An 18281-nucleotide genomic window follows, 5' to 3' on the forward strand; every position below is an offset into this window, starting at 1 on the left:
AATAAATATAATATTAATTTTTCGATTGGTTAATAAGCCCTATTTATTAAAATTAAAAAAATCATCCTGACTTTTTAATAATAGAAAACAATTGTATAAAGCTTTACAATTTAGAACAAAATAATTCATTTTTAAAGCTCTAAAGAACTATTGAAGTATAAATTTCTTGTTATTGGTACGAGCCATAAACATAAGTATTATTAACTGGAAACATACATGAAAAAGGAAAAATTTAGACTTTTTTTTTTGCTAATAATTCCGAAGAATTATACTAACATAGAGGAGTGGAGTTTTATTTGGAAGATAAAAACAAAGAAAAAAGAAGCATTTAATAATTTTAAGATATTTTATAAATAATGAATACTTAAGAAAATTTAGGAAATAATATTAATGCAGATTTACTATCTTCGGATTTTTCGAAAAGCAAATTTCTTTAAGAAGAATTAAATACAGATATTTAATTACTTAATATTTATTAAAATACTTATATGTTTTTTATTAATAATAATGAGGGAAAAATATATATTTATTTAATTTAGCCTAATAAAGTACTAAAATTAAATAGTAAAATAACATTTCCTTCAGATTCTGTTATAAATTTTAGCATTTTAGAAGACTTACTTATTATTAATGCTTAATAATTAACTATTGTATACGATATTATGAGAAAAAATACTTTAAGTCCTATAGGACCTCCTTAAATGGTCAATTTTTATGATTAATAAAATAATTTAATTGAAAATATTTTAGAAAAAAAATAAGTAGCTTTATTTAAAGATAAGTTTTTGGTAGATTTTGAAAACTTAGAAACTTATTAATTTAAAATCGATTTTTCAAAAATTAATTTTTTTATTGAAAACAAAGTAAAAATATGTATTTTTTTTAAATAAATAATATAAAAAAGATTGAATGTCTATTATTTCTTTTAAGAAGAAAAAAACCATAAAAAATTTCCATTTAGCATATTAAAAAATGCATAGATGAAAATATATAAATAGTAGAACTCGAAGAAATGTTCTAAAACATTTTTTTTATTTATAAGTAATTTCTTAATGAAAAGAAACTAATTATAGACTTAAATATGAATAATAATTAATTAATAAGTCAAACTTTTAATGTATTAGATCCTAATAAGAAAATAAAATTAGGATATTGTGTTATTTTTCCAATAGAAATTTACGAGAATCTAATTATTAATATTTTTATAGAAAAAAAGACTTAAAGTTTTGAAATTTTAATGATTTTTATAAATATTTTATTTTGTATAAATAAGTAAAATACACAAAAACTTTTATTTATATTTTTTTTTTTTTATATATTTATAGAAAATGAACTTACTTTACATATAGAAATTTAAAAGTTTGTTTCAGAATTATTAATACAAGAAAAATAATGGAATTTAATAGAAAGTTTTATATAGTTAAATATTATAAACGATTCATTTTTTCTTGCAAATCTTATTTTAGATAATATTTCTTTATAAGAAAATGAAAAATTTAATTTTCAACCTTTATAATTAGCACTCGATATTCTTTTTCGGCTAAAAAAATTTTCTGAAATTTTCAAATTATACTGGAAATTAGAATTAGTATAAATATATATATATATATATATATATATATAATAAATAATTATATATATATATATATAATATATAAATATAAATATTAACATATAAATTTTTTAAAAAATAAATATATATATATATATATATATATATATATATATATATCTATATATATAACATAATAATTATATTTATTTATAATAATTTTAAAAAATAAGTTTGAGGATGCACTTTTTATTATATAAAAATCTAATTTGAAAAAATAAAGGCTTATAATATTATATAATAGAGTTAGAATTTAAATTAGAAAAAAATGGGTAAAATATTTTCTTTAATAAGTAAATATGAAAATCAAATTAAATTTTCATTTACAAGTAAGTAATTAAGGAAGAATATAATGCTTTATAATAAAAATGAAGAAAACTAAATATTTATATATATTTATTCTCAAGATTTAAATAAATTTTTAATAATTTTATTACAATCCATTTTTTAAACTGTTTCGTAATATTTCATAAAATCGAATTTCGGTTCTGTTTTATATTTAAAAAATTCTTTTATTTTGACAGCATTTTTAACATGCATTAAGAACTAAAGTACTTCCAAATTATTAAAAAGTCCATTTTATTCAATAAAGCTTTTTAAATAACTAAAAAATTCATTAACATTTAAGTCATAAATAACATCAAATTTATTTTTATCTTCAATTTATTTATTACATATACTCAAAATATTCTACAAATTGTCTTTATCTTTTTCATCAAAGCATTCTTTAATTTAACACTAAAAGAATTAAGAGCATTTTTTCAACAATTCCTCAAAGAAAAGTTTTATAACATCTAAATCTTTCTAAACGAAATTTTAAAGAACTCCCCTTTCATTACTCTTTACAAATACCTTCCATTCATCCTAACTAAATTTATTATTTTTCTCCAATAATTTAGTTTTTAGCCTTTAATTGATTTTATAAATAATCATAGTCTAATATTTTGAAAGTACAAACATAATTTTATAAAAAATAATTTTATCAAACATAAATACTTTATTATCATAAAAATCATAAAGTTTAACAGTAATATTATTTAAAAAAACTGCTTTATTTCTTCTATGTAGAATCCAAGAACCGATTTTTCTTATTATTTTTTTAGTTTCTTAAATATTATTATATTAACTGAAAATTTACGAGTATTTTTCTTTTGTTTTATCATCTAAATACTCATTATTATTAAAGTTCATTTCTTGTTATTATTTTTATTATTCCTCTTCTTTTATTATATAATTATTATCTTTTATTTTATTTTTCCTGTTTTCACATTCATATATGGAATTTAATACTTATTTTTTTCCATTAAAATATTTTTTGTTCTCATTTTATGTCTTTTTTAAAAAATCCTCGTCTTATTCTTATTTTTCTTCTTTATTTTCTTCTTCTATGTCTTAAAATATTTTCAATCCAAATAATTGTTCCCAACCTATTCTGTTTTTTTCCTCTAATTCTAGCATTTTCCCTATTATTTCTTTTAATTAATCACTAATCAAAGGCTCTTAAGGGTACAAGAGTTTTTCTTTATTAATTTTTATTATCAAATCGTAAATATTAGCAGCTTTCCAGGGGGTTTTCCCATAAACCATTTCAAAGAAAATAATTCCTAAAGACCAAACATCACATTTACTGCTATATTTTTACTAATTAAGTATCTAAGGGCACATATATCTAAAAAAAAATGTACATTACAAAAACATATACTATAAATATAATCTTACAGAGGAGATCCAACTGAAGTTTAAATAAGATCTTATTCCATATGATGTTTAACAACTTTAGAAAGCCCGAAATCTCCAATTTTAATAATTCCATCATGTAAAAGAATATTAGCAGGTTTTAAATCTCTATGTACAATGTTTTAACAATATAAGCATTAATAACCACTAAGTACTTATTTTATTACATTTATTGATTCTGCTTCTGATAATCTTCCACCATTTTAATTTATATATTATTCTAGAGTACCCCCATTACAATATTCTACTATTAAATATATGTTTTTGGAAGACCTTTAAACATCAATTAATTAAACAACATTTTAATGATTTATTAATTGCATTGATTTTATTTCATTTTTTAATGATTACATTAGCTTTTCTGAATTTTTATTTATTAAAGCTTATGCTATCTATTTTATAGCAACTTATTGGTTATTTTTTTTTGTATCTATGGCTTAATATACTTAACCAAAGGAACCTGTGCCTAGTATTTTATCTAAATTTATTATATAGTTTTGGACTACTTTTAAATTTTGTTAAGTTTTTTGGTTCATTTTAAATTTATTTTTATAATTAATAAAAAATAGTTTTTTTTTGTTAAAGAATATATAAAAAAAAAAAAAAAATATATGTATAAATGTATATATGTATATAATATAGGAATATATGAATAAATAAATATATATGTAAATATAATATAATATATATATATATATATATATATATATATATATATTAATATGTATAATTATATTTTTCAAACTAATAAATATATTTATTTTTATTAAAAATATATTTTTTATTATTTTTAATAAATAAATATAAAAACTATTATAAAAATGAATGAAGAAGAAAAATAAAATAAAGGTTAATAAGAAGAAGATGATTAAAGAAATTTAGATGAAAAGATTAATCGTACTAAATAAGGAGAAATAGCAGTAAAAAAGTAAAAAATCATATAAAATTTAATCACTTAAAAATACATTTAAAATACAAAAGGAAATATTTTATTGGAGAAGGCGAAGATTGGGAATAGTTTAATGAAAAACAATATTAAGGATTTAGGGTTTAAAAATAACAACAAAAATTTAATTTTTAATACAAATATATTTTTTTTTATTAAAAAATAGAACCCTCCAAGAATTTTATGGAGAAATAATATAAAAAATATACTAAGTGATATAGATAATAACTTAAATTATGATAAATATGTAAAATCTTTTATAGGTTCTATAGGAAGAGTTTATATTTAATAAATAATAGAAGACGGTTTATATTTATTTGAATTTAAAATCTTTAATTTATTTATAAAAAACAAACAAAAAAAAGCAATTGAAATAAAAAATTCAGGGGAAAGTGATGAAAATACATATTTAACTGAAGAACATGTTAGGGAAGCTTTTAGAAGATAAAAATAAAATAATAGGGATATTGATTTTTCTCATATAAAATAAGTATTTGAATGATCATGATATATAATTAGAAAAACAAAAAATAATTAATTACACTCTATATATATTGTTAATATAACAACATAAATTAATAATTTAATTAATATAAGATATTATTTTTAAATAAAAAATATATAGTGTATTTATATTTATATATGTTTTTATTGGAGATTTATAAATAATTTTATAGAAAAATTGATTTTTTTTTATTTATTTAAAAAAAAAAAAAAATATATATTTTTTTTAAAAAAAAAAAAAAAAAATATTTGTAAACATAAAAAAATTAAAAAATAATTTAAAATAAATATATACAAACTAAAATATTAAAAATGAAACAAACAAAAAAAACTACTCTTTTAGATGATTTTTAAGAAATGGAGCAATATAATAACCGTAAAGAAATCGAAAAAATTACATCTGATAATTCAAATTCTGATAATTAAGAATCAGAATCTACAAAAACAAAAAATAATCCTACTATTTCTCAAGTATAAAGTCATATAATAGAAGATATGTAGTCCCAAAAATAAAAAAAGAAGTAATAAAATCCACTTCCTTATTTCTAAAGAAACCACAACCCATAAATAGTAGATGAAGATACAGAGCATTTTAAGATAAAAGTGGAACATTTATTAAGTGTTTTTAAAGCAGATGCCATTTCAGAATTTATGGGAATGAAAAGATCGCTTTTAGAAGATTAAAAATAACAAATAAAATAATAAACAGAGAGATATTTATTAATGTACGAAGATAAAAATAAAGAAGTATATATATTATTAAAAAAATTAAAATAAACTTAATTTATATATATATATATAAAATAAAAAAGTTGATTGAAAAAATAAACTTATTAGATGAAAAAACATAAGAAAATTAAAATTTATAAAAAAAAATAGAAAAAATGAGTTAAATAACCCAAAAAACAAAACAAAAATTAAATTTTTAGAAACATTTTTAATCTTTTTTTAACTAGATTAAAGCTTATTATATATATAGAAAAAATAAAAAAGCAGTATATATATATATATATATTTATATATAATTTTTCTCTATATATATTTATTTTTTATTTAAACAAAAAAAAACTAAAAGAAATAACAATTAGCCTAAAAATATGCAAATAAAAATTTAAAAATTAGAATTTTTTCCAATTTTTCTTATTATTGTTAATAAAATTCTTCCTAAAATAAACTTACTTAATAATAAAATAAACATTTATCTGAAGTAGAAGAAATCACACTCAAATTTTAAAAAGAAATTTCTCTTTTAAAATAATAGTTTTAAGAATCTTAAAAAGCTCTTTAATAAATAAACGAAAACAAAGAAAATATGTAAGAAAATCTTAAAAAAGCTTTCATGAGAGGCATTTGTGCTCTAAATTTTGAGGCAATGAATGTTATAGGGAATCCTGTGGACCCTTTGTAGGAATAAATAATATAAAAAACAGAATAATTAGTACAAAAAACTGAACAAGTGGTTTAAAAAACAGAATAAATTGCTTATTAACATGAAAAAACATTCGATAATGAATAAAATCTATAAAATTAATAAAATTAATTTAATTCTTTATTAATAAATCCAGTTTAAGATAATGACAAAAGCATTGATAAAATTTCACAAATAGAATTTTTCAAGAATGAGTAAAAATTAAAATCTATTGTTTTTTATTAAAAAAAAATTAAGGCTATAAGAAATAAATAAAATGATAAATCCTTAAAGTAATTCTAAAAAAGTTATAATTTTTGAAGAACCAAAAAATGAATCAAAAGATCATAAATGGAAAGTTGCACCTGTAGTAGGTATAAAATAATAATAATAAAAAATAGTACAAAATAAAGAAAATTAATTTGAATAATAATAATTGTAAATAAAACCAGTAACTTAAGATGAAAATATAATATTATATAAATAATAGTAATAATCATAATAATAATAATAATAATAATAATAATAATAATAATAATAATATTTATAAAATTCTTAATAATTATAACAATAATAATTATAAAATTCATAATAATTATAATAACAATAATAATAGTAGTAATTATAAAATTAATACACTTAATAAGAATGTAAAGTTATTAGAGTTTAAGACGATAAAACTAAGGATAAAACTATAAAAAGTAAATAGGTTTCTATTAAAGATAATTTATAAATTTATAAATCTAATTAAACATTAAAACAATCAACTTAATTATTATGTATTATTTTATTATAACTTATATTTAATTAAAATATTTAATTTATTATCAAAAGATACTAAAAATGCAAATAAATAAGGAACTCCTTAAAAAAATTAAAGTTTTGTTAAAAAATGAAGAAACAAAAATTATTATTTTTCTATATTTATTTATTTTTTCATAAATTTTAATATTATATTTTTATTCCTTAAAATCCTTTAAATTAACTAAAAAAAAAAACATTGTTTTATTCTATAGTTTAATGTAATTATAATTATGAATTTTATTATTATAAAGTTTATTATTATTATTATTATTATTATTATTATTATTATTATTATTATTATTATTAAGTTAAAAAACTACAAGAGTAACTTTTTTTTAATAATTCTTCATTTCTTTATAACAATTTTGATTAATTATTTACATTTTACTAAGAGATTGAACTTGGATATTAAGATGAAGTGTAATTCGATTCTTTTTTTTATATTTATTTAATCAGAAATATATCTTCTAAATTATTATTATCTTATATTATATCTTTAACATTTTGTTAAAAATAATCTTTTTTTCCAGCAAGAAATTTTCTTTTTTACTCTTAAAATCCTTTTTTTTACTAATAAATATTTTTCTTTTTGTCATATCCTTTTTTCGCTTCTTCTTCATTAAATTGTTAAATTTATTAATTTTTTTCATTTTTTTCATTTAATGATTAAATTTATTCATTTTTATATTATAATTATTATTATTATTATTATTATTATTAATATTATTATTATTATTATTATTATTATTATTATTGTTATTGTTATTATTATTATATTTAATCATTTTATTATTATATTTATATTTAATCATTTTATTATTATATTTAATCATTTTATTATTATATTTAATCAATTTATTATTATATTTAATCATTTTATTATTTTATTTAATCATTATATTTTTACTTATCTAAAAAATCATTTTTTTGATTTTTATATTCTTCGATTTTTTTTAATAAGTCAGTATTTAATTTTTAACTTTAAATTTTTTCTTTTATTGATAATAATTCCTATTGTTCACTGAAGCTCTAAACTACATCACTTTTTTCGAAAAATCCTTAAAGAGCTTACACTTATTGATTTAAATTCGCCTTTAAAAAAAGGCTTGAATATGATTATATAATTTAAACATTTTTAGTAATAACTTTCATGAAAATAATAACTTTTTCTCCTTCCAAATTTTTTTTATTACGTATTTAAAATGCAATTTTTTACTAAAGTACAAGGCTCAAAATATATATAAAATAAATATAACCAGAAGGTAAAAATACAGTATTTTTATGTGAAAACATTTTATAATGAATATCTTAAGATAAATAATGTAGAATCTTCATTATGTTTTCTTTAGGATGTAATGAAGGACTAAAAAGAACAAATTCAGGGAAAAACTATACCTAAACTGGTGTATTTTTAAAAGAAAAAAAATATTCTTTGCTTAATAAATTTAAAGGTTTATTTAAATATCTCCTTATTTTTTTAATTTTTCTATTTTCTTAAAATATAATTCCTATTTTACTTATTTATTACCAATTATCTTTTACTAAAAAAAAAACTGTATTATTCTTCAAATAATATCTCCATTTCGAATTTTTTTAAATCTAAAATTCTTATTATTATTTTCTATATTTCATTTCTAATACCCCTTAAAGATAATACTAAATTACTCAAATCTAACATAAAAGATATATCTTAATTTAGGCTTTAGAAATAAAAATAATCTATACAAAAATGGACAAATAATATGTTTTATTTACTATCATGATTATGTAAATATTCTGGATTTTGCATTATTAATAAACCATGATTTATATTTAGTAAAAATTACGCTGTTTCTTTATTTTTATTTAATACTCTTAATATACTTATGAATTATTTTATTTTATCGTTTTCCATAATTATGTACATTTTATTTTTTTGCTTAAAAATGATTATCAATCTTTTTTTGTTTGTATTCTTTTGCTATATTTTATTATTTTATTAGCAAATTATTCAAATATATACTTTTTATCTTTGATACTTTTTATTTGTTTAACAAATTTTTTGAAATTTAAAAAAAAAAAGAAATATGTAAAATATAATAACATAATTAATATATTATTTATTAAATTTTTAGATTTTATTTATTTGAGAATTAAATTAATGTTATCAATATATATAAAATAATTATAACTTAATTATAAAATTTTTTATAAAATAAAAAGAAATTGTTTATTTATTAAAATATATATATATATATATATTAATATTAAACATTAATGAAAAAAATTTAAATTTATTAAATTATTTTTAAAAAATGTAAAATTATATTTTTATACTTTGTGGTTTTTGTTGATATCAAAATAAATAAAAAATATCCATAATTTAATATAGAAAAATAATCCTAAATTTCAAGTTATTACTATTTTAAAATTAAATTGATTTCAACAAAAAATTATTTCATAAATATAAAATAAAAATACTAAAAATTAATAACATAATTAAAAAACAAAACAAAAAAATTATAAATATATGATAATTTCAAAATTTATTTATATATAACAAATAATAATTATAATAAAAAAATAACTATATAGTATATAATAATTATTAATAAAGATAAATAAATTAATAAATAGATTAATAACAAAATATTAATTTTAATCCCTTACTTACAATTTTCATGATTAAAAATACCCTTATACAATTTAAAACATACATATACAATAAAAAGATATATATTAAATATTTTTTATTTTATTTTTATAAAAACAATAAAAATAAAAAAATGACTGAAAATTAAAAACCAAAAATTATATTTATTTTAGGAGGCAAAAAAACTTCTTTTTTTAAATTTATTAATACAAAATTTATATTATGGAAATAGGACCAGGTGCAGGAAAAGGAACCTAATGTGCAAAATTAGTTTAAGATAAAGGATATATACATCTATCAGCTGGAGATTTGTTAAGAGAAGAGGTTTTTTTATTTTCAAAACATACTTTAATACATATAAATTAAAAAAACAACAACAACAAAAAAGAGGTAAAATCCAAATAGTTAATAAGGTGAATTAATTGAAAGTTATATAAAAGAAGGAAAAATAGTTCCTGTAAAAATATATAATAAGAAATTAAAAAATTAAAATAAAATTAAAAAAAGAGTGAAATCACAGTGGCTTTACTAAAATTAGCAATGGAAAAAAACGGATGGGTAAATAAAAATCAAAAAGAATAAACAAAAAATAAACAAAAAAAAATAAAAAGAGCAAATAATTCCTTATTGATGGTTTCCCAAGAAATTTTGAGAATTTAGAAAAATGGAATTTAAAAATGGGTAATATAACCGAATTCTAATGTGTTTTATTTTTAGATTGTAATGAAGAAACCATGATTTAAAGAATTTTAAAAAGATCAGAAAACTCAGGGAGAAGTGATGACAATATTGATTCATTAAAAAAAAGATTAAAAACTTACGAAGAGTCAACAAAACTTATAATTGAATATTATTAATAATAAGGAAAGATTATTTATGTAAATGCAGAATAGACTTCACTTGATGTATCCAAAGAAATATATTAAAAACTACAATTATGAATATAAAGAATTAAAAAAATATATATTTTTTTTAATTTTGCATATAAATAATGTTAAAAAATATTAAAATTTTTGTATATATAATTTAAATTATTTATATATACTATTAATTATTATTTATATTTATTTAAATTAATTATTATAATATTTTATATTTATATAATGAATATAATAAATTTTTCTTTTTTTAATATTAATATCATTAAAAAAATATAATATATAATATTTTTATTTAAGATTATATAATAAATAAATAAATCAAAAAAATTATATACAAGAATAAATTAAAAAAAAAAAAAATTACCTAAATTTTGTGTTTTATGGCATATTTTATTTTCATAACTATTAATGTAATTTTATATTTCAATTTATAGCACATTTTCATTATAATTATACTGTATATTATATAAAATATAAAACTCTCTCTTCCAAAACTTGTAATTAATAATACTGAAAAATAATTTGAAATATTAGTAGCCATTTTATTTTAAATTTATTATAATTTTTTTTAATATTTTACTCAAACTAATAAGTTATTTAAATAAATTCAAAACGAATATACAATTAATTATTCAAATTTGAAATTTAATTTTAATTTTTTTATTGATTTTATTATTTCCTTTTACATTAAGTATAAGAATTTAATTTAAATATTTATATTAATATATGTTATATTAAGATTTATTGTATTAGATATTTCTACTTTTTTATAAAAATAAAAATTATACAATATTGTTAATGTTTTAATTTATAATAATAATTATAATTTTTATTTATTATATAAGTATTTTTTATTTATATATATATTAATTTTGTTGAATTCGATTATTAAAAATATAATAATATTTATTTAATTTTTTTTTTTTTCTTTATACAGAAATAATTAAATTATATATATGATATTTTTATAATATATATATATATATATATTTATTTTATATTTAAAAGAAAAATATTAAGTATTTAATAATTGATTCATAGAATTACATTTGTTAATTATTAAATGCTTAAATTATATTATACTATTTTATAATGTATTCAGCCGGGTGGCGCAATGGTAGCGCAGCAGACTTCTAATCTGAAGGTTGTGGGTTCGAGTCCCACCCTGGTTGCCATTTTTTTTATTTTTAAATAATAATATAAAGATAAAAAAAATATATATTATTTATTTCTAAATAAAACGCAATTTAAAATAATTATTAAATTTAATTTATTATATAGAAACACAGTTATTTTCATTTTTTTATTAAAAAAAAAAAAAAAGAAATAAATATAATGATTTTTAGTAAATAAAATTTATCTTTTAATCAAAAAAAATACATTTTTGCGTATAAAATAAATTATAATTATTTCTATATTTTTATTATAATAAATATTTTTTGTTGTTATTGTTTATTAAATGAATATATGATTGTCATTAATTTTCGAATATTTTAAATTTTCAAATAAAAAATGTATTATATATAAATTTTATAAATAATTTATTTAATTAGTATATAATATTAACATTTTTTTTAAATAATATATAAATAAAATTATATATAACTATATATTAATAAAACCTTAAAAAAACTATAAACATGTATTTCTCCTCAATCAAAAAGGTTTATTATAAGAAATAAAAAATAAATATTAATTAATGAAATTCCATAAAATAAAACAAACAAAAAAAATAGACAGAGGAAACAAATCGAATTAAAAATAATGATTTAATTCAAAAAATATTTAGAGAAAATAATTTCAATTAAAACTAGCAAACATGTAAAAATTTAAGTTAACATACATAATTCAATACAATATATAATTAAATTGAATAAATGAAGACAGATATAAATATCATAATAGTATATATAATAAATAAGTTAATAAAAAAATAAAATATAAATATAAATAAAAATAGAATAGCATTAATACAAACGAATCAATAAAAAATTAATAAATAAAAACACTATATAGCTCACTTCCATCAAAAAATACATAAGAAAGTACAAAAAAAATCGGACATATATATAAAGAATAAGAATAATATTTAATCCAAACAATAAAAAAGAACGAAAATATAAAAGAAATCATTTACAAAAAATTTGGTGGAGAGTAAAAATTTATCGAATAATTATAAAAAGAAAATAATAAAGAATTTTATATAACAGCATTATATGAAATTTTAGAAATAATAAACAGATAAGAAAACAATATAAAGTATTCTTAAGAAACTCCAAAAAATAGAATTTCTTCATTTTAAAATTCTAATTCTCAACTAAAAAACAATAATTCATCTTCTAATAAAAATATAAAAGAATATTAATATTAAATTGTGGATTTATAAAAATAATTACTAGAAACAAAATAAAAATATGAGCAAGAAAATAAAAGAAAAATTGAATTTTTAAAGAATAAGAAAAGATCTTTCTAAAATTCTCACTAAACTTCTTTTTCATAGCCTTATTTTTCAGAAGAAATACCTATTTTAGATTTCGATTAATCTTTTTTTAAAGGATTAGATGCTAAAATTTCACAATTTTAAAATTAAAATAATTCAAAAATATAATCAGTTTAAGAAAACTCACATATAGACTAAAACTATAAATAAGCTTATTTAAAAGAATTATTTTTTCCTAAAGAGACTTATTTTTTGAAAATAAAAACTAAAATTAATCATTATATCAATAGAAAAACATCAAAAATTAAACTGAAAATTTTTAATCAAATTCACATCAAAAAAACTAAAAAGTTAAGATATTTTAAATGTTTTTATATCAAAAAATGGAACTTTCAATTAATAAAAATAAAACTTTGATTAAAAAAATAATTAAAAGTTTATTAAAATATAAAAAAATGAATAAAAATCATCAAAAAGTGAATCTTCTTCAAGTTAAGAAGAAGTAAAAGTAAAAAAAACTAAAAAAATAAAATCTAAAACTACAGTTAACTCTATTTTTGATAAAAAATAACTATATTCTATAGATAAAAGTGATTATAAATAAACAAATGCTTCTCTTTAATAATCTCCTTCTTCTTAAAAATCATTAAATCTTGATAAAGAAATCAAATAAGAATTCTAAAAGCTCCAAATTGAACGAAACAATACAAATTAATCATTACTTAATTTAAAATTAGAGGTTTTGAATTAAAAAGTTATTAAAAAACCATTAATTTTCGAATTAAAAGAAGAAGAAAAAAAGAAAGAATCAGTATTTGATAAAAACATTACTAAATTAAACGAATAACAATAAAAATTAGACATTGAATTTCTCCTTTTGAACGAATAAAAAAATCAAATATAATATGACCTAAAATTTTAAACAGAAAATGAATAATAATAATAATATAATATTGAGGATACTGAATAAAATCATATAGAGAAAATAAAAACAGAACAAAATAATACATTTGAGGGATTTAGAGTTTAATTAAAATAATAATTGAAGGAAATATATTGTAAAAAATTATAAAAAAATGCTTTTAAATCTACTTAAACGGATGAAGAAAAAATTTAATAAGAAAACATTTTAAATAAATCAAATTTTTAAACATAAAATTAAGTTTAAGAAAATCCTTAAATTTAAAGCTTTTCGAAATAATATTTTTCCGAAAATATTTATGAAGTATAAAATAAGTAAAATTCCTCTTAAAAAAACAATCAAAACAATTTTAGAGAAAACTCAAACCAAAAATAAAAAATGTATTATTCTAATTAATAAATAGAGTTTTTTAGAAATCAAAATTATGTTTTAAATTAACTCCTAACAGCTCAAAGTTAACAAATATAATATTTAATGTAATAAAATAAATAAAAAATGCCATTTTAAAATAAAAAAACTATTTTCATCCTCATTTAAATACCTTTAGTACATAATAGAATTAAGATAAACATAATTTAGTCTAAGAAAAGCATAGTTTTTTCGAAAAAAATACCTCTTATGCTATAAATTCTCCAAATTACTTTTAAATTTAAGAAAGGAAACGATAAAAATAATATGATGAGAATAAATAAATATAAAACAATAATTTAAATTTCTAATTTTAATAAGATTAATTAAATAATAGCAATCTTAATCCTGATAAATAGCTCTGTAGTGATTAAAGTTTTTTTAATAAAACTAAATTAGATTTTTAAAATAAACCATATATAATTACTACATAGGAAAATAATCATTAAATGGATAAGAAGTAATAAACAGAAAACTTAGAATAAATATAGACTTTATAACAAAATAAATAATTTAAAAGTTAAAGATTTTGTAGTTTTTAATTTAATATAGAAGATAAGAATAATAATAATAATAATCAATAATAAATTTAATTGAATTAAGAAGAGTAAAATTAATAAATTCCTGAAAATAAAACAAATTATTAATTATAATTAAATAATTTTTTATAAAATTAAAATTTAAAAGACGAAATAGCTTCTAAACAGATACATGTGTAAGAATTGCTATAAAATTTTAAAAATAATTAATAATATTTTAAAAGCGTATAAAAAAACATAAATAATTAATTTGAAAAATAAAAAAATTTAAAAAGTGATACTTAAAATTATTAGAAAAATGAATAATAATTAAAATATTAACTTTAATTTTAACCAAATAATAAATTAAATCATAGTTTATTCACTTAAATGTATAATAATAGTTAAAACTAAAAATTAAAAATGCAAAATAGAACATAAAACTAAGAAATTTTAGATGAGTAGTTTAATTAAAAAGATAAGAATTAAGAAATCTAAGAAAACTAAACAAATATTTATAATAATTCATAGTAAAATTAAAATATTTATACAAAAGATATTTGAGAATAAAATAAAATACTATTTGAAAATAAATTTCTTGTTCAAATAAATAATAATAAATAAATAAAAAATTAAGTTTAATTGAATAAATTATATTTAGAAGAATTTAATATAAATAAATAGAAAATTTAAGTCAATTTAATATGAATTAAAATTAAAAATAAATGGATAATATTTATCAAGATAATAGTATTGATGCTAATATATATAAATAAAAGATATTTTAAATAATTAATCTTTAGACAATTTATTTTAAAAAAAATAAACCCAGAGCTAACTCATTTAATTTAAGAAATTAGGAAAAAAACTAATCAATTAAAAATGAAAACATTATTAATTAAAAACTAGAAAAATAAAATAATAATCAATAAATAAATAATTAAGGAACACAATAAAAATCAAATGATTTAAAATAATAAAATAATAAAAATTCAATAAATTTAAATTATGTTTATTAAAATAAAGACGTTGATTAAAATACAGGTCAAAGAGTAACTTAAAATTTATAATAAAAAATAAATAATTTATTGTAGTAAAAAAAAGATTTATATAAATTAAATAATGAATATGAATAAAACGATAATAAATAAGAAAATAATAATATTAATAAAAATATAGAAGTAATAGCTATTAATGATTAAAATCGTTTATAAATTAATTAAAAAAACAAACTATTTAAAACTAAAAAATTAATAAAAACAAATATTAAGAAATAAATATTTAATAAAATTTATCAAATCCTCAAATATTATTAGAATAAAAATGCAAATCTTATTCTATTTAAAATAATATTGATAATAAAATAATTTAAAAGCAAGGTAGTTTAAATAATATAAATTAAGAATAAAATGTATAAAGCCTCTAAAAATAAGAATAAAATTCTAAAAAAGATATACAAGAAATTCAAATAAAAATTATTGATAATACAGCTTAAAAAAAGAAATGAAATATTAAAAAAATAATTAAGAATTAAATAAAAATGACTAAAATTTTTTGATAAATTAAAGTAATCAAGTTAAAACAGAAGAAATAAAAGAAATCGAACTAATAAACAAATAAAATAAAAATACTAATTCATAATAAACAGTTGAAAAATAAAAATTTAAAGAAAAACATTTAAAAAATAATGAGAAAAAATAAAAATAAGAAATTTAAATTATTTAAAGCATTAATTTACCTTAATAGAATATAAAAGAAGGAGAAAACAATGAAACCAACTTTGAAAATTATTCAAATAAAAGTTTAAGTAAAGAATAAATTAATAATTAAAATAAATATTTGCCTTTAAATACTTAATAATAATAAATTGAAGAAAATAAAAAATAAAAATAGATTAAATAAAATAATAAATATGATATAAATACAGGATAACCATATTTAAAAATATACAATCAGGATAATTTAGAAATATAATTAACAAACACTAAAAAATAGAATCTTATAGGCTAAAGTAATCAATAAAATAAATGCTAAAATTAGTAATATTAATTAGAATAAAATCAATATGAAATTAATATAATTTAACCCAAATAAGAAAATAAAGTTTAAACTAAATAAGAAGATAAAATAAATTAAAAAAAAAACTCTAATAATGACTTTAAATTATAAATAGAAGAAATACAATATGAATTGAAATTAATTAAAAAAAAGAAACAAACAATTTAAAAGAATAACTAAGCGAAGAAAATGAATAAAATAATAAATAAAAAATAAATGAAAAATATCCAAATGATAATAAAAATGAAATAATATAAATTAAAAAAAATTAGAATATGATAAATTAAGAATAAAATTAATAACAATAAAAAATTAAGACGTTATAAGAAGAATTAAAATATGAAAAAGAATCAAAATAATAATAAAATATATAAAAAAATTAAATAAGTAAATAATAAGAAAAACTTAATAAAATAGATAATAGTTAAATAAATTAATAGAAAAATGAAATAAAATAATAAAAATTGTAGGAAATATGTAAATAAGAGGAGTAAAAATAAATGATTAAAAAGAAAAAAAGAAATAGATTAGTATAAATTCATAAAATTTAGAATAAAAATAATTAAATTATAATAAAGAAATATAAAACAAATAAAAATAATAATAGTAATAATAATAATAATAATAATAATAATAATAATAATAAAAAGAAGAAGAATAAGAAGAAGAAAGAGATAATGAATAAGGATAAGAACAAGAAAGAGAAAAAATAAAAATAAAAAAATAAACAAGAATATGTAAGAGAATAATAAAAAATAATAAAATAAGAATAACATATATTAAAATAACAATAAAAATAATAATTATAAAAATAATAATAATTATAAAAATAATAAATATTATTATAATAATAATAATTATTATAATAATAATAATTAATATACGTTTAATAATTTTTATAAGTATAAGAATAATAATAAGAACAATAATTATTATAAGAACAATAATTATTATAAGAACAATAATTATTATAAGAATAAGAATAAGAATAAGAATAAGAATAAAAATAATAATTATTATAAGAATAAGAATAAGAATAAGAATAAGAATAAGAACAATAATTATTATAAGAACAATAATTATTATAAGAATAAGAATAAGAATAAAAATAATAATTATTATAAGAATAAGTATAAGAATAAGAATAAAAATAATAATTATTATAAGAATAAGAATAAGAATAAGAATAAGAATAAGAACAATAATTATTATAAGAACAATAATTATTATAAGAACAATAATTATTATAAGAATAAGAATAAGAATAAGAATAAGAATAAGAATAAGAATAAGAATAAGAATAAGAATAAAAATAATAATTATTATAAGAATAAGAATAAGAATAAGAATAAGAATAAGAACAATAATTATTATAAGAACAATAATTATTATAAGATAAGAATAAGAATAA

At 15.3% G+C, this 18281-nt stretch overlaps 4 protein-coding genes and 1 non-coding gene across 5 annotated transcripts, besides 43 other annotated features; 4 read left to right on the top strand and 1 right to left on the bottom strand. All coding sequences in view use genetic code 6, as the record gives it.

Moving 5' to 3' along the window:
- The first annotated feature begins 1589 nt into the window (after positions 1–1589).
- Positions 1590–1743: a microsatellite.
- Positions 1605–1732: a microsatellite.
- Positions 1744–2014: 271 nt separating the features above from the next.
- Positions 2015–3372, bottom strand: IMG5_063820 (protein kinase domain protein; the record flags this gene model as incomplete). The annotated part of the gene is made up of 2 exons (XM_004036949.1): positions 2015–3281; positions 3332–3372. 2 exons carry the CDS (start codon positions 3370–3372, stop codon positions 2015–2017), a joined length of 1308 nt encoding a protein of 435 aa, XP_004036997.1.
- Positions 2566–2604: a microsatellite.
- Positions 3373–3954: 582 nt separating the features above from the next.
- Positions 3955–4078: a microsatellite.
- Positions 3957–4067: a microsatellite.
- A 20-nt stretch (positions 4079–4098) lies between the features above and the next one.
- Positions 4099–4138: a microsatellite.
- Positions 4139–5024: 886 nt separating this feature from the next.
- Positions 5025–5087: a microsatellite.
- Positions 5031–5087: a microsatellite.
- Positions 5088–5156: 69 nt separating this feature from the next.
- IMG5_063830 (hypothetical protein) lies at positions 5157–6528 on the top strand (the record flags this gene model as incomplete). Its single annotated transcript, XM_004036950.1, has 2 exons — positions 5157–5610; positions 5756–6528. 2 exons carry the CDS (start codon positions 5157–5159, stop codon positions 6526–6528), a joined length of 1227 nt encoding a protein of 408 aa, XP_004036998.1.
- Positions 6208–6278: a microsatellite.
- Positions 6529–6673: 145 nt separating the features above from the next.
- Positions 6674–6751: a microsatellite.
- Positions 6690–6822: a microsatellite.
- Positions 6823–7233: 411 nt separating this feature from the next.
- Positions 7234–7273: a microsatellite.
- Positions 7264–7317: a microsatellite.
- Positions 7318–7545: 228 nt separating this feature from the next.
- Positions 7546–7602: a microsatellite.
- Positions 7603–7612: 10 nt separating this feature from the next.
- Positions 7613–7695: a microsatellite.
- Positions 7677–7840: a microsatellite.
- Positions 7684–7813: a microsatellite.
- Positions 7684–7855: a microsatellite.
- Positions 7684–7900: a microsatellite.
- Positions 7712–7902: a microsatellite.
- Positions 7714–7900: a microsatellite.
- Positions 7903–9541: 1639 nt separating the features above from the next.
- Positions 9542–9584: a microsatellite.
- Positions 9585–9865: 281 nt separating this feature from the next.
- Positions 9866–10584, top strand: IMG5_063840 (hypothetical protein; the record flags this gene model as incomplete). The annotated part of the gene is made up of 4 exons (XM_004036951.1): positions 9866–9967; positions 10032–10100; positions 10151–10201; positions 10255–10584. The coding sequence occupies 4 exons, from the start codon at positions 9866–9868 to the stop codon at positions 10582–10584; spliced, it is 552 nt and encodes a 183-aa protein (XP_004036999.1).
- Positions 10103–10148: a microsatellite.
- Positions 10208–10253: a microsatellite.
- Positions 10585–10643: 59 nt separating the features above from the next.
- Positions 10644–10733: a microsatellite.
- Positions 10660–10730: a microsatellite.
- Positions 10668–10745: a microsatellite.
- Positions 10673–10734: a microsatellite.
- Positions 10746–11347: 602 nt separating the features above from the next.
- Positions 11348–11398: a microsatellite.
- A 65-nt stretch (positions 11399–11463) lies between these two features.
- Positions 11464–11516: a microsatellite.
- Positions 11517–11624: 108 nt separating this feature from the next.
- On the top strand, positions 11625–11696 carry IMG5_063850. The gene has a single exon. It is a non-coding gene; the product is annotated as a tRNA-Arg (tRNA).
- Positions 11697–12314: 618 nt separating this feature from the next.
- IMG5_063860 (hypothetical protein) lies at positions 12315–13301 on the top strand. Its single transcript, XM_004036952.1, has 2 exons — positions 12315–12428; positions 12485–13301. The coding sequence occupies exon 2, from the start codon at positions 12741–12743 to the stop codon at positions 13218–13220; it is 480 nt and encodes a 159-aa protein (XP_004037000.1). The 5' UTR covers positions 12315–12428; positions 12485–12740; the 3' UTR covers positions 13221–13301.
- Positions 13302–13351: 50 nt separating this feature from the next.
- Positions 13352–13393: a microsatellite.
- Positions 13394–15929: 2536 nt separating this feature from the next.
- Positions 15930–15988: a microsatellite.
- Positions 15989–16029: 41 nt separating this feature from the next.
- Positions 16030–16102: a microsatellite.
- Positions 16103–16667: 565 nt separating this feature from the next.
- Positions 16668–16725: a microsatellite.
- Positions 16687–16736: a microsatellite.
- Positions 16737–16892: 156 nt separating this feature from the next.
- Positions 16893–16939: a microsatellite.
- A 117-nt stretch (positions 16940–17056) lies between these two features.
- Positions 17057–17096: a microsatellite.
- A 13-nt stretch (positions 17097–17109) lies between these two features.
- Positions 17110–17169: a microsatellite.
- A 291-nt stretch (positions 17170–17460) lies between these two features.
- Positions 17461–18238: a microsatellite.
- Positions 17461–18281: a microsatellite.
- Positions 17655–17752: a microsatellite.
- Positions 17723–18281: a microsatellite.
- Positions 17769–18281: a microsatellite.

Source organism: Ichthyophthirius multifiliis (assembly GCF_000220395.1).
Source record: "Ichthyophthirius multifiliis unplaced genomic scaffold scaff_1120509250297, whole genome shotgun sequence".
In the NCBI taxonomy this organism is placed as follows: domain Eukaryota; phylum Ciliophora; class Oligohymenophorea; order Hymenostomatida; genus Ichthyophthirius; species Ichthyophthirius multifiliis.